Source organism: Balaenoptera musculus, chromosome 3, assembly GCF_009873245.2.
Source record: "Balaenoptera musculus isolate JJ_BM4_2016_0621 chromosome 3, mBalMus1.pri.v3, whole genome shotgun sequence".
NCBI classification, from domain to species: domain Eukaryota; kingdom Metazoa; phylum Chordata; class Mammalia; order Artiodactyla; family Balaenopteridae; genus Balaenoptera; species Balaenoptera musculus.
This window is the reverse complement of record NC_045787.1, coordinates 80,296,899-80,312,372: the sequence shown is the minus strand read 5'-3', so window position 1 is coordinate 80,312,372 and position 15,474 is coordinate 80,296,899. Positions and strand designations below refer to the sequence as shown.

At 36.2% G+C, this 15,474-nt stretch overlaps 2 protein-coding genes across 3 annotated transcripts in view; one reads left to right on the top strand and one right to left on the bottom strand.

Moving 5' to 3' along the window:
- Positions 1 to 15,474, top strand: part of LOC118892844 — a 621,373-nt gene that overhangs the window by 133,796 nt on the left and 472,103 nt on the right. The window lies entirely within an intron of this gene.
- LOC118892845 (NADH-ubiquinone oxidoreductase chain 6) lies at positions 11,258 to 14,746 on the bottom strand. Its single transcript, XM_036847839.1, has one exon. It carries the CDS (start codon positions 12,501 to 12,503, stop codon positions 11,940 to 11,942), a length of 564 nt encoding a protein of 187 aa, XP_036703734.1. The 5' UTR covers positions 12,504 to 14,746; the 3' UTR covers positions 11,258 to 11,939.

Here is a 15,474-nt window from a genome sequence, read left to right as displayed (position 1 = left end):
AATCTGTTCCAACTGCTTGTGGGCACCTTTCAAACAATTTTGATTTGACATTAATCAATCTGAAATTTCCAGAATTAGGATTTTTATCCCCTATCAATTCAAATAGTTGAACTTGTGGATTTAAACTTTTCCTTTATTTTCTGAGCTTTTTCCCTTTTGCAGTTATGACATTAGGGGTTCCTAGAGCTCATAATGTTATTACCTTAATTGATAACGGCATGGGATTAGGAATCATTAGAGACTTTGGGAAAGCTACTATAAGCAGGAACAAATTTTTCTTCTGCTTTTACCTGAATGACATAGGATAGCTTTTGAATGTGAACACTTAAGAGCAGCCATACCTCATTCTTTATGCTTATCAACCATGATTCTGACTGGAATATCATTTCTTCTGGAATTGTGTCTTAGAGTATTGGTAGTAAAGATTGAGTGAGATATATATTAGGCTCAACAAAGCACATTAAAATTATAAATTCTTCAGTCATGTCTAAAATCATTGCTTATAAAAGAAAATTACATGGACTTGTTGTTTTAAAACCAGCCTTGTTCCATCAATCTCTCTCACCATCAAAATATTTTCTCTATCATGCTCTAGCAATCACTCTGTCCAGTTTGTATTTTCTATACCTTACTTCCCTCCCTATTATCAGGATCCACTTTTACTAGAGATTTAGAATATTACTAGTAGCTGGGGATGAAATTATATGGTTGGAAGAAGAGATTTTCTGTAACTGGGAAAAGATTTCCTCCTCCAGAATGTTTAGTTTTTTTCTTTATTTCTACGATTTGGTTTATTGGTACCATTTGATGTTTACCGTGTTGTATACCTCTGGCAATTTCCCAAATGCTTGACAGCTCAACTGGGCCCTCATTCCAGTTATTGCTGCTGACGGTTTCTCCAGACTTCATTTCTTGAAACATCCTCCACCCCAGTTTCATATGCAATTCTTTGGAAAGAGCATCAGTTTTTCACTCTAGAATCTACATCTCCAGTTCTGATCTCTCTTATTTATGCTCCATTATTTCTGCTTGAATAATCTACTTTTACCATAAATTTAGCCTATGAAACTTTGAAGGAACAGTGCTAAAGCCCACCGATGTGGTCTAAGGTTCTGTTACCAACCTATGAGAAATTTATTTTAAGGCGAAACAGTGAGATTCCTCCCCAGTCTTGTATCTGTGGGTTTATAATTCATACACTAGTAAAAATAAGAAAGCAAAAATTAAAAAGGAAGTTATTCTAACTGGAGGGTACACAGAGAGGACAAGGCATGAGTGGTGTTGGTGCCAACAACCTCAGAAACAGCAGGAGCCAGGTCCATCTCCTTTGGTGCCAGTTTTCAGACCTTACTTGTTAGCAGTCTTGACAAAATCATTGACAGAAGTAGCAGTGCTCTCAATACCTGCAGACCTATTAGCAAAAATAGCCCCTTCAAGAGAGACTGGCAAGAATTTCAGTGATTCACTTCATAGGACTTCATAATTTTGAAAACTAGAAGTAAATAGGGAAAATGATAGCTGTCATATGAATCACACTTAAGAGGACTAGATTTTGGAGCACAAGTAAAAGACCCTCTAGCAACTTGCAGAACTGGGAGGAGATTGATAGACATTTTTGGAGTTCTTATAAAATGTGCAGTAATGGAGTGAAAATGATACTATACGTGATGTTTATCGTGGCTCCACGTTTACTTCTTATCTGGTGTACCTTGTGAGATGCAAGCCATATAAAATTCTTATAGTCTGTCATTCTTCATGTTCTTGATTTTCTTGCTGTGATGGTAAATGGATGCTCAGCAGGATTTCATTCTCTGGGAAGAGTCAAACAAGTGTCTCAAGTTGCTAATTTATTCATCCAAATGCCTCACAGTAGGTGATCTTTGCTTCATGCTGTAATGGTTAGTATTAGCCATTTCCTCATACTCTTAACCTAAAATTGCTTTCATTAACATAGATATTCCTTCTTAATTTCCAAGTCCATTTGGCACTATCCTTTCAGTATTTCAGGCAAAAAAAATTTTTATTGAAGAGTATTTGATGACAATATTATATTAGCTTCAGGTGTGCAACATAGTGATTCAATATTTTTGTAGATTATACTCCAGGCAAAAAATTTTAGAGTCACCTTTGACTACTGATTCTCCATCTCACATGTATGAAATTATATTATAATTCATATAACAGTAAATTATATCATCACGAATCACTAACATACAAATCTTAACTCTTACAACCAGGACATTCATTAGGAACTAATTTTTTTTGTTACTAGATCATAATAACAGCTTCTTAACAGTCTCCTTACCTCTATTTTTTCCCTTTTTAAATTCTTTCTGCATGTTACTGCTAGCTTACTCTTCCCCAAACTAATTTTATCTTGACAATAACAGGAGAAAAATATTTCAATTCTCTACTAAAAATCCTCTAATATCTTTATGTTGTCTATCATATTAAATTTAAATTCCTGTCTGATTTGTGTGATTTTTAAATAATCTGGTCCTAGATTATTTTTTTCAATTTTGTCCATTACTTAGGAACTCTTTCAGTGACTTAATAAATACAGTAAATATATACTACTGATTTGGTAAATACTGTCTTCCCAATAAGAATGTAAACTTCACAAGGGGAAGGATAGTATCTAATACTTCTCTTTATTTTTCATAGAATCTATAATAGTAATAAAAAAAGTTTTTAAATAATCACTTGCAGATTTGTACATTAACTTAAAAAACAAATCAATTTCTAAATGTCACTGAAATGTATTTGTTTTAAATCAATTAAAATCATGTTAGGTCAAAGGAAATAAAATTTCAAGCTAAAGAATTTATATGGCCTAAGAATTAAGTTATTATGTCATCCCTATTTTAACATTCTTTGCCCATAAATGAGAAAATTAACTCACTATGTTTTCTGAAAGACAAATGCTTTTAAATCATAAATTGTTTAGAGACTTCTTTTCAGAGCTCTATCTACTGTCATTTAATAGGAAAATTGCTTTCTGTGTTTCATAATAGTTGTGGAAATTCCAGTTTATGGCTTATAATCTTTTCTATAATTGTCCATTGCTTTGTCACTGCATATGTCAAGCTCCCTTACAAAGTTGAATCCCATTTAGAATTTAATAAAACTCAAATTGTATTAGTGTGTTGATTGTTTATAACAAATTTTCTTTAATCTACTTTTAAAAATACATTTTTCTTAATGAATAGTAACTTACCTAAGAACCACCTTACATTTCATCCATCAATGTCATAATACTGTCACTACTTTTGAGGTTTATTCACAAATTTCCAGCTTTCATTTTGTATTGTGTAGAGGAATGAGTTAATTCTTTCAAAAGACGTTGTGGCATGTTAAATCCATTGCTTTTAACACCTTGAGGTGTATTTGTTTTTCTCCTTACAGTGCACTCAACTAAATGCTCTTTTGTTGACACCTAATACCTAACATGTCAGAGACCAAATTCATTATTTTCACCCAGCAAATGTCTCCTTTCTCAAATACCCCAAAAGTTCACACTGGTGCTTTTCCCTCTTTCTCCTTCAGGTGATTTGTTGGATAATTGTCTTCTCTGAATATCTTAAAAGTGAATGAGTTTATATGTAGATATAGAGGTAGAGATAGAGATATTTCAGACATGAGAAAATTCCAACTGTTTCTACATTTCATTTCTATTGAATTAGTTGATATCTGACTACTAAATGGGCATAAAAATCTGTGTCAGTAGAAATCTGGAAACCTGGGATCTCCTCCAACTCTACTAAATGGTGACTAGATGTTGTTTAATCTCTTTGGTCCTCCATTCCTTCATCTGTATAATTAGGTTATTGAAGTATCTCTCAGAGGTCCTTTTAACATTGAAACTGGTCATAATTCAGTGGGTGGTGGGAAGTGTATGAGGTGCATCCTCATGGCTGAGTAATCATGGATAAGCTATATTGGGACTCCCACTAACAGTACTGCCCATAAATGTGGGTTTGTCTCAGATAATCACCTGCCGCATTGCATATAAATTTTGTATTGATAAACTAAAGGAATAACAGCTTTTAATCGTAGTACTCTGAGGTCTACTTATGACATTTATTATGTAAATATGGATGCTTATATTTAGCATGTCTCCTCACAAGCATTTGAATTTCTTGAATTCAGTCTCCTTTTTACTAGTGTGGAATAAGAAGTCCATTTCATTCTCTGAAAACGGAATGAGTTTAGGAATGGAGAAAGAAACTACTTTCCTTTGGCAAGATCCCCTGGGCTAAGATGCCAGCTTCATTTTTCTTCGTTTTTCAGTGTTAATTTGGTTCAGCTTTTGTTTGCTGCTGGTGCACTGTCATTTGAAATCCAGAAAACAAGAAAAGAAATTGCATCCTATTAATTCAATATATTTAGAACTTGGAAAATTCTAGACTTCTGAGGGTTTAATAATTCATTTATTTCTATTTATGATATAATCATTGGGGGAAAAAGAGCTTTTTAAATTTAGAGAATATTGAACATATCTCTGTAAAATCTTCCATGCAATGTTAAATGTTATACCTATCTGACTCAGTTGGCTCAGAAATTCATAGCCATCATGTTTTATCTTCTCATGGGGAATTTTTTTTAAATGAGAAAAATCTACCAACAAATGTATGCCTAAACAGAAGAAATGATTCTATTTTTATAACTTTCTATTGAAATTAAAATGTATAAACACATAATTATTTTGGAGTGGATTCTACAATAGATTTTATGGAGTACACATAAAAGGAGATACTATTAGTAAAATTATGTTCTGCACAAAACTGTTTGGTATATGAAAAGAAAAGTTATTACAGTGATGTTTCCACTAATGATCTGTTTGATTTACTGCCATGTAAGAATAAGAGCATATTTTGGGCTTTTATTTCAGTTGCATGAAATTTCCTTCAGAGAGAGAGTTGTTTAAAAGAATTTTCTGAAATAATAAGTCTTTTTGAAGAAATAGTATTATTTAAATACATTTTGAAAGAGACAAGATTAGGAAAATAGGAAGAGATGGCAGCTTGAGCACTTCTGCCCTGCTGTCATTATCCTAATTTCCACCCAACAGCTATATCTCTTCCATGCTATACACAAGTTAAACTGAGACTTAGAGGCTGGTAGCAAGGCCTCAGGCTTAACGGGAGTCCTAGAGGAGAGAGTATGGCTATTTTCCCCCGGGCTTGATATCACTTTGGGAAAAGTGGAGGGGAGTTTAGGGTAAAGATCTAAAGGACCAGATGGATTCCAGATAGAACCTGACCTGAAGATAACCATGAATCCTATTCCCCACAAGGGGAGAAGCTGTATATTTCCTTCAGGAGTGCTTCAGAGAAGACTGGCTGGTCCCTCTGCACTGGAGGTGCTGTGAGACAGCAACCCTAGCATGCTGAGTTCTCTGTACTACTGAAAATTGGAGTGGCAGGGAACTGATAATTTGATTGTTGTCTCTTCTTAGACCAGGAATAAAGTGCTTTGCACCGCTCCCCAGGTCGCTGTCACCTCACTCCAGTGTTTGGACTAAGTCTTTATGAGCAGGCCAGAGAAAATTTTGCAGTTGCTAAGGAGCCCCAGCAGATAGAACAGACAAAAAGAAACAACTTAATCAAAGAAGACTGCTCTTAGGAGGAAGATATTTTAAGCAAAAGTAACAGTTTTAATTTAACTTAAACACAATTTCAATTTAAAAAGGAATTTTAAATTTGTGATTTTGATCCGATTTGAAAAGTTCCACAGCCAATATTTTTTCAGTTATTGTTCTGCCCTGTTATTCCTCTCCTCCTCTAATGCAAATCCAATTATATGAATGACAGACCATTAGCTCTTTTGTTCTTTTCTGTATTTTCCTGGATTTATTTTTATACCAGCTTCAACTTCACTGGTCTTCTCTTCTGTTTGTTATTCTGCTTTTAACCCCATATTTTTGTGGCCACACCTTGCGGCTTGCAGGATCTTAGTTCCTTTACCAGGGATAGAACACGGGGCGACGGCAGTGAAGGTGCAGAGTCCTAACCACTGGACTGCCAGGGAAGTCCCTTCTCATTTTAAATGTTTAATTTCAGTTATTGCAGTTCTCAAATTTAGAATTTCTCCGATTTTCTTTTTTTAATAGATTCTAGTTTTTGGTACAAATTTCTGTATTTTCCCTCTTCTCTTCTTTTAATTTATTTTTATTTTTTAAATTAATTTTTATTGGAGTATAGTTGATTTACAATGTTGTGTTAGTTTCTGCTGTACAGCAATATGAATCAGTTATACATATACATATATCCACTCTTTTTTGGAGTCTATTCCCATATCGGTCATTACAGAGTATTGAGTAGAGTTCCCTGTGCTATACAGTAGGTCCTTATTAGTTATCTATTTTATATGTAGTAGTTTGTATATGTCAATCCCAATCTCCCAATTTATCCCTAGCCCCCTTTCCTCCTTGGTAACCATAAGTTTGTTTTCTACATCTGTGACTCTATTTCTGTTTTGTAAATAGGTTCACTTGTACCATTTTTTTAGATTCCACATATAAGCAATATCGTATGATATTTGTCTTTCTCTGTCTGACTTACTTCACTCAGTATGACAATCTCTAAGTCCATCCACGTCACTGCAAATGGCATTATTTTGTTATTTTTTTATGGCTGAGTAATATTCCATTATATATATGTACCACATCTTCTTTATCCATTCTTCCATGTCCCAGCTATTGTAAATAGTGCTGCAATGAACATTAGGGTACATATATTTTTTCAAATTATGGTTTTCTCCAGATATATGCCCAGGAATGGGATTGCTGAATCATATAGTAGCTCTCTTTTTAATTTTTAAAGGAACCTCCATACTGTTCTCCATAGTGGCTGTACCAATTTACATTCCCACCAACAGTGCAAAAGGGTTCCCTTTTCTCCACACCCTCTCCAGCATTTATTGTTTGTAGATTTTTTGATGATGGACATTCTGACCAGTGTGAGGTGATACGTCATTGTAGTTTTGATTTGCATTGCTCTGATAATTAGTGATACTGAGCACTTTTCATGTGCCTATTGGCCATCTGTATGTCTTCTTTGGAGAAATGTCTATTTAGATATTCTGCCCATTTTTTGATTGGGTTGTTTGTTTGATTTTGAGCTGCATGAGTTGTTTACATATTTTGGAGATTAATCCCTGTTGGTCACTTTGTTTGCAAATATTTTCTTCCATTCTGTGGGTTGTCTTTTCATTTTGCTTATGGCTTTCTTTGCTATGCAAAAGCTTTTCCGTTTAATTAGGCCCCATTTGTTTATTTTTGTTTTTGTTTTCTTTACTCTAGGAGGTGGATCAAAAAAGATCTTACTGTGATACTGTGATATATGTCAGAGAGTGTTCTGCCTATGTTTTCCTCTAAGAGTTGTATAGTATTCAGTTTTACTTCTAGATCTTTAGTGCCTTTTGAGTTTATTTTTGTGTATGGTGTTAGAGAGTGTTCTAATTTCATTCTTTTACATGTAGCTGTCCAGTTTTTCCAGCACCACGTACTGAAGAGACTGTCATTTCTCCATTGTATATTCTTGCCTCCTTTGTCATAGATTAGGTGACCATAGATGTGTGGGTTTATGTCTGGACTTTCTATCCTGTTTCTGTCCTGTTTTTGTGCCAGTACCATATTGTTTTGATTACTGTAGCTTTGTAGTATAGTCTGAAGTCAGGGAACCTGATTCCTCCAGTTCTGTTTTTCTTTCTCAAGATTGCTTTGGCTTTTCGGGGTCTTCGTGTTTCCATACAAATTGTAAAATGTTTTGTTCTAATTCTTTGAAAAATGCTATTGATAATTTGATAGGGATTGCACTGAATCTATAGATTACTTTGGGTAGTATAGTCATTTTGACAATATTGATTCTTCCAGTCCAAAATCATGGTATATCTCTCCATCTGTTTGTGTCATCTATGATTTCTTTCATAAGTGTTTTATAGTTTTTTGAGTACAGGCCTTTTGCCTCCTTAGGTAGGTTTATTCCTAGGGATTTTATTCTTTTGGATGCAATGGTAAATGGGATTGTTTCCTGAATTTTTCTTTCTGATATTTTGTTGTTAGTGTATAGGAATGCAGGAGATTTCTATGTATCAATTTTGTATACTGCAACTTTACTAAAGTCATTGATGAGCTCTAGTAATTTTCTCATAGCAGCTTTAGGATTTTCTATGTATAGTATCATGTCACCTGCAAACAGTGACAGTTTTACTTCTTTTCCAATTTGGATTCCTTTTATTTCTTTTTCTTCTCTGATTGCTGTGGCTAGGACTTCCAAAACTATTGATGTTGAGTAAAAGGGGAGAGAGTCTTGTCTTGTTCCTGATCTTAGAGGAAATGCTTTCAGTTTTTCACCATTGAAAATGATGTTTGCTGTGGGTTTGTCTTATATGGTCTTATATGGACTTTTTTTTCCCTCTTGAATTTCTGCCATTTTCACCCCATCTCCTGACAGTCCTGTAAATTATTTATTTAATGGCAGTGGTGTGTTTGAAAAATTGTGGAGGGCTCTGCAAGATCCTATTTTCCTCTTTGATCTATTTACTTTACTTCTAGAATGTGCTAGAAATAAGGGCAACTTTTCCTGGTCCAAGTAAGGATAAACTATTTTAGTCTTTATGAAGTTTAGCCAGTTTCCTATTAGCTTTTGTTTAGGGCAATCCTTGTTTATTCCTATCCTTGTTTTCCTAGCGTTAGTATCAAGAAAATTCCCCTTGTAATTAAAACTGTTTGGATGAGACCAGGGATTGGCAAACATTTTAAGTGAACAGCAAAATAGTAAATATTTTAGGCTTTTCAGAACATACAGTCTCTGTCATAACTACTCAGTTCTGCTACTGAGCCACAAAAGCATCCATTAGAGAAACATAAACAAATGAATATGTCTTTGTTCCAATAAAACTTTATTTATAAAAACAGATATTGGGCTGAATTGAACCTGTGGGTCATAGATTACTGATCTCTAGTTTAGACTATAAATATGTGTTCCTTTAATTTCTTAGCCTTTGTCCCATGACTTGAAGAAATGAATAAGGCTTCAAGGAGAAAAGCATAACAGAATGTTAAGCTCATTTTCCTACAGCTCCCTTTTCTACAGGGTCTTTATCCTCCAGATATTAGATCACTTTGTTGGCTTGAATTACAGTTATTTGACCCCCTGGTTCCAAGAGGCCACCATAAGTTCTGAGCTTATTTATGCTTGTTTACTACATTTCCTACTGTTATTAATCAACATATACCTTGAAAGAAAAGTGGTAGAAAATATTGGACTCTTGTCAATGCTTTTGTCTTCTCTCTAGGATCTTTGCCCTGTAAAACTGTGGTTTTCTTAATTGTACTCTATTACCTTTCCAAGAGCTGATTTTGGTATTTCTTACAAATTTTATACTTATTCTTGGAAGTGGCAAGTTGGTCTAATACAAGCTAATCTTTCATAGTGGGAAGCAGAAGTCCCCAAAGGAAAAATTTTAAAAAGCAATTTGTAGCATTTGAATAAATTAGCAAAATATGGAAGTAGAAAACCATGGTAACAATGAAATGACAAAAAAAGCAAACATTGACTAAGGAACCAAGTATTACACTATATACAGGAAACTACTCAATCTTAATACTGTAAGATAAGATCTGAGTAGTTGAATGAGACGTCATGCTTTTGACAGAAAGATTAATGTGATGAAATTGTCAATTCTCTCTGAATTATATTATAAATTTAGTGTAATTTCCAATGGGATCACAACAATCAGTTTTTAGTTGTGTAAAATGAGCTCGAATTCTATTTGAATATTAAAATCTTGTGAATAGCCAAAATAATTACAACAAAGAAAAATAGAAGACTGGCCTTGTAAGATAATGAAACAATTTAAAGTCATCAGAATGTTTAAAAAATTGTTTTTGGTATAAGAGTAGAAAATCCAAGAGTGAAACCAAGTGGAGAACAATAGATTCCAGTGTATACATAATTGAAATTTTATATTTGGCACTGGTATATTTTAATTTTGTGGGAACATAATGGCTGATTTATCAAATGTGTTGACTCAACTGTCATTCTAAATAGGAGAAAATAAAGATTATTATCTCATACTATTCAAAAATAAATTTTAGATGAAACACAACATAAATGTAAAAATTAAACATTTTGTAATAAAATGTAAGAGATTAAAGGAATATCCTATTGGTCAGGAAGAATTTTAGCCATGTCAAAAAACCTAGAAACTATGGAAAAAAAGATACATTTGACTATATGTTTTTTTAAAATATGCTACATCACAAAATACACCATTAACAAAGTTAATATACCTAGTATTGATTACAATTAATATTTGCAACTGAGACTCTCTCAGGGGCCTGAGGGTGTCTCTCCACATTTTATAGTCTCCGGGCAGGTGGTCACATGGTGACAAAGGTGACCCTAGGCCAGAGTCAACATGGTTCATTATAGAATTCTCAATATGATATATACACTCCGACCCTTATATCAACCAATTCTTCAAGTATTTACTCCTCTTCCTTATCACTATACTAATCCTTGTTACAGCCAACAACCTCTTCCAACTTTTTATTGGATGAGAAGGAGTAGGAATCATATCTTTCCTGCTTATCGGATGATGGTATGGGCAAGCAGATGCAAACACAGCTGCTCTTCAAGCAATTTTATATAACCGCATCGGAGATGTCAGATTCATTATATCAGTAGCATGGTTTCTCTCCAACATAAACACATGAGACCTACAACAAATCTTTATACTCAATCAAAACCCCCTAAATTTTCCTCTTATAGGACTCGTACTAGCCGCAGCTGGAAAATCAGCCCAATTCGGACTCCACCCTTGACTCCCATCAGCAATAGAAGGTCCTACCCCAGTCTCAGCCCTACTCCACTCAAGCACAATAGTTGTAGCAGGAATCTTCCTGCTAGTCCGCTTCTACCCCTTAATAGAAAATAACAAGCTAATCCAAACAGTAACTCTCTGCTTAGGTGCTATCACAACCCTATTCACAGCCATCTGTGCCCTCACCCAAAATGACATCAAAAAAATCATTGCTTTCTCTACCTCTAGCCAACTAGGCCTAATAATAGTAACAATTGGCCTCAACCAACCTTACCTAGCATTCCTACATATTTGCACACACGCCTTCTTTAAAGCCATATTATTCCTATGTTCTGGCTCCATCATTCATAACCTAAACAACGAGCAAGATATCCGAAAAATAGGAGGACTATTTAAGGCCCTCCCATTCACCACAACTGCCCTTATCATTGGATGCCTTGCATTAACAGGAATACCATTCCTCACCGGATTCTACTCCAAAGATCCCATTATTGAAGCCGCCACTTCGTCTTATACCAACGCCTGAGCCCTGTTACTAACCTTAACCGCCACCTCCCTTACAGCCGTCTATAGCACTCGCATTATCTTCTTCGCACTACTAGGACAACCTCGCTTCCCTCCCTCCACAACCATCAATGAAAATAACCCACTATTAATTAACCCTATCAAACGATTACTCATCGGAAGCATCTTCGCTGGCTTCATCTTATCCAACAGCATCCCCCCAGTAACCACACCCTTAATAACCATACCCCTACATCTAAAACTAACCGCCCTCACAATAACAACTCTAGGCTTCATTATCGCATTCGAAATTAACCTTGACACACAAAATCTAAAATATACACACCCATCAAACCCCTTTAAATTCTCCACCCTGCTAGGATACTTCCCCACAATCATACATCGTCTACCTCCTCACCTTGACCTATCAATAAGCCAAAAACTAGCAACCTCCCTACTAGACCTAACCTGACTAGAAACTACTTTACCAAAAACTACAGCCCTTATCCAATTGAAAGCCTCTACACTAACCTCCAACCAACAAGGCCTCATCAAACTCTACTTCTTATCTTTCCTCATCACCATCACTCTCAGCATAATCTTATTTAATTGCCCCGAGTAATCTCCATAATAATTACAACACTAACAAACAAAGACCAACCTGTAACAATCACTAACCAAACACCATAACTATATAGCGCTGCAATCCCTGTAACTTCTTCACTAAAAACCCCAGAACCCCCAGTATCATAAATAACCCAATCCCCTAACCCATCAAACTCAAACACAATCTTCACCTCTCCACTCTTCAAAGCATAAATCACAATTAAAGATTCTACCACTAGTCCTAAAATAAATGCTCCTAATACAACTTTATTAGAAACCCAAACCTCAGGATACTGTTCAGTCGCCATAGCCGTCGTATAACCAAACACAACTAACATTCCCCCCAAATAAATCAAAAATACTATCAACCCCAAAAACGAACCACCAAAACTTAAAACAACTCCACATCCAGCACCACCACCCACAATCAATCCTAATCCTCCATAAATAGGTGAAGGCTTTGAAGAAACCCCCACAAAACTAATTACAAAAATAATACTTAAAACAAAAACAATGTATGTTACCATTATTCTCACATGGACTTCAACCATGACCAATGACATGAAAAATCATCGTTGTTATTCAACTACAAGAACACCAATGACCAACATCCGAAAAACACACCCACTAATAAAAATCATCAACGATGCATTCATTGATCTCCCTACCCCATCAAACATCTCCTCATGATGAAACTTCGGCTCCCTACTCGGCCTCTGCTTAATTGTACAAATCCTAACAGGCCTATTCCTAGCAATACACTATACACCAGACACAATAACCGCCTTCTCATCAGTCACACATATTTGCCGAGACGTAAACTATGGCTGAGTTATTCGGTACTTACATGCAAACGGAGCCTCCATATTCTTCATCTGCCTCTACGCCCACATGGGACGAGGTCTATACTACGGCTCCCACGCTTTTCGAGAAACATGAAATATTGGAGTTATTCTACTATTCACGGTCATAGCCACTGCATTCGTAGGCTACGTCCTGCCCTGAGGACAAATATCATTCTGAGGCGCAACCGTCATCACCAACCTCCTATCAGCAATCCCATACATTGGTACTACCCTAGTCGAATGAATCTGAGGCGGTTTTTCTGTGGATAAAGCAACACTAACACGCTTCTTTGCCTTCCACTTCATTCTCCCCTTCATCATTATAGCATTAGCAATCGTCCACCTCATCTTCCTTCACGAAACAGGATCCAACAACCCCACAGGTATCCCATCTGACATAGATAAAATTCCATTCCACCCCTACTACACAATTAAAGACATTCTAGGCGCCCTACTACTAATCCTAACCCTACTAATATTAACTCTATTTGCACCCGACTTACTCGGAGACCCAGACAACTACACCCCAGCAAACCCACTCAGTACCCCAGCACACATTAAACCAGAGTGATATTTCCTATTTGCATATGCAATCCTACGATCAATCCCCAACAAATTAGGCGGAGTCTTAGCCCTACTACTCTCAATCCTAGTCCTAGCTCTAATCCCAATACTCCACACATCCAAACAACGAAGCATAATATTCCGACCCTTTAGCCAATTCCTGTTTTGAGTACTGGTCGCAGACCTACTCACCCTAACGTGGATCGGCGGCCAACCCGTAGAACACCCCTATGTAATTGTAGGCCAACTCGCATCCATCCTTTACTTCCTCTTAATTCTAGTGTTAATACCAGTAACTAGTCTTATCGAAAATAAACTTATAAAATGAAGAGTCTTTGTAGTATAATTAAATACCTCGGTTTTGTAAACCGAAGAAGGAGACAAACCACACCTCCCTAAGACTCAAGGAAGAAGCATCACACTCCACCATCAGCACCCAAAGCTGAAATTCTATATAAACTATTCCCTGAAACATGTATATTGTACAATAACCGCAAAGCCACAGTACTATGTCCGTATTAAAAAATAATTATCTCATTACATATTGTTATGTACTTCGTGCATGTATGTACTCCCCCATAACCAGTTAATCAGTGTTATCCCTGTGAATATGTATACATACACATGCTATGTATAATTGTGCATTCAATTATCTTCACCACGAGCAGTTAAAGCCCGTATTAAATTTTATTAATTTTACATATTACATAATATTTATTAATAGTACAGTAGTACATGTTCTTATGCATCCTCAGGTCAATTTAAATCAAATGATTCCTATGGCCGCTCCATTAGATCACGAGCTTAATCACCATGCCGCGTGAAACCAGCAACCCGCTTGGCAGGGATCCCTCTTCTCGCACCGGGCCCATTACTCGTGGGGGTAGCTATTTAATGATCTTTATAAGACATCTGGTTCTTACTTCAGGACCATATTAACTTAAAATCGCCCACTCGTTCCCCTTAAATAAGACATCTCGATGGGTTAATTACTAATCAGCCCATGATCATAACATAACTGAGGTTTCATACATTTGGTATTTTTTTATTTTTTTTGGGGGGCTTGCACGGACTCCCCTATGACCCTAAAGGGTCTCGTCGCAGTCAGATAAATTGTAGCTGGGCCTGGATGTATTTGTTATTTGACTAGCACAACCAACATGTGCAATTAAATTAATGGTTACAGGACATAGTACTCCACTATTCCCCCCGGGGTCAAAAACCTGTATCTTTTAGAGGATCAAACCCCCCTCCCTCCATACAATACTAACCCTTTGCTTAGATATTCACCACCCCCCTAGACAGGCTCCTCCCTAGATCTAAAAGCCATTTTATTAATAAATCAATACTAAATCTGACACAAGCCCAATAATGAAAATACATGAACGCCATTCCTATCCAATACGTTAATGTAGCTTAAACACTCATAAAGCAAGACACTGAAAATGTCTAGATGGGTTAAATTAACCCCATTGGCATTAAAGGTTTGGTCCCAGCCTTTCTATTAGTTCTTAACAAACTTACACATGCAAGCATCTACATCCCGGTGAGAATGCCCTCTAAATCACAAAGATCAAAAGGAGCAGGTATCAAGCACGCTAGTACTAGCAGCTCACAACGCCTCGCTTAGCCACACCCCCACGGGACACAGCAGTGATAAAAATTAAGCTATAAACGAAAGTTTGACTAAGTTATGTTAATAAGGGTTGGTAAACTTCGTGCCAGCCACCGCGGTCATACGATTAACCCAAATTAATAGAAACACGGCGTAAAGAGTGTTAAGGAGTCTCATAGAATAAAGTCAAACCTTAATTAAGCTGTAAAAAGCCATAATTAAAATTAAGCCAAACTACGAAAGTGACTTTAATATGATCTGATCACACGACAGCTAAGATCCAAACTGGGATTAGATACCCCACTATGCTTAGCCATAAACCCCAGTAGTCACAAAACAAGACTATTCGCCAGAGTACTACTAGCAACAGCTTAAAACTCAAAGGACTTGGCGGTGCTTCATACCCCTCTAGAGGAGCCTGTTCTGTAACCGATAAACCCCGATTAACCTCACCAACCCTTGCTACTTCAGTCTATATACCGCCATCTTCAGCAAACCCTAAAAGGGAAC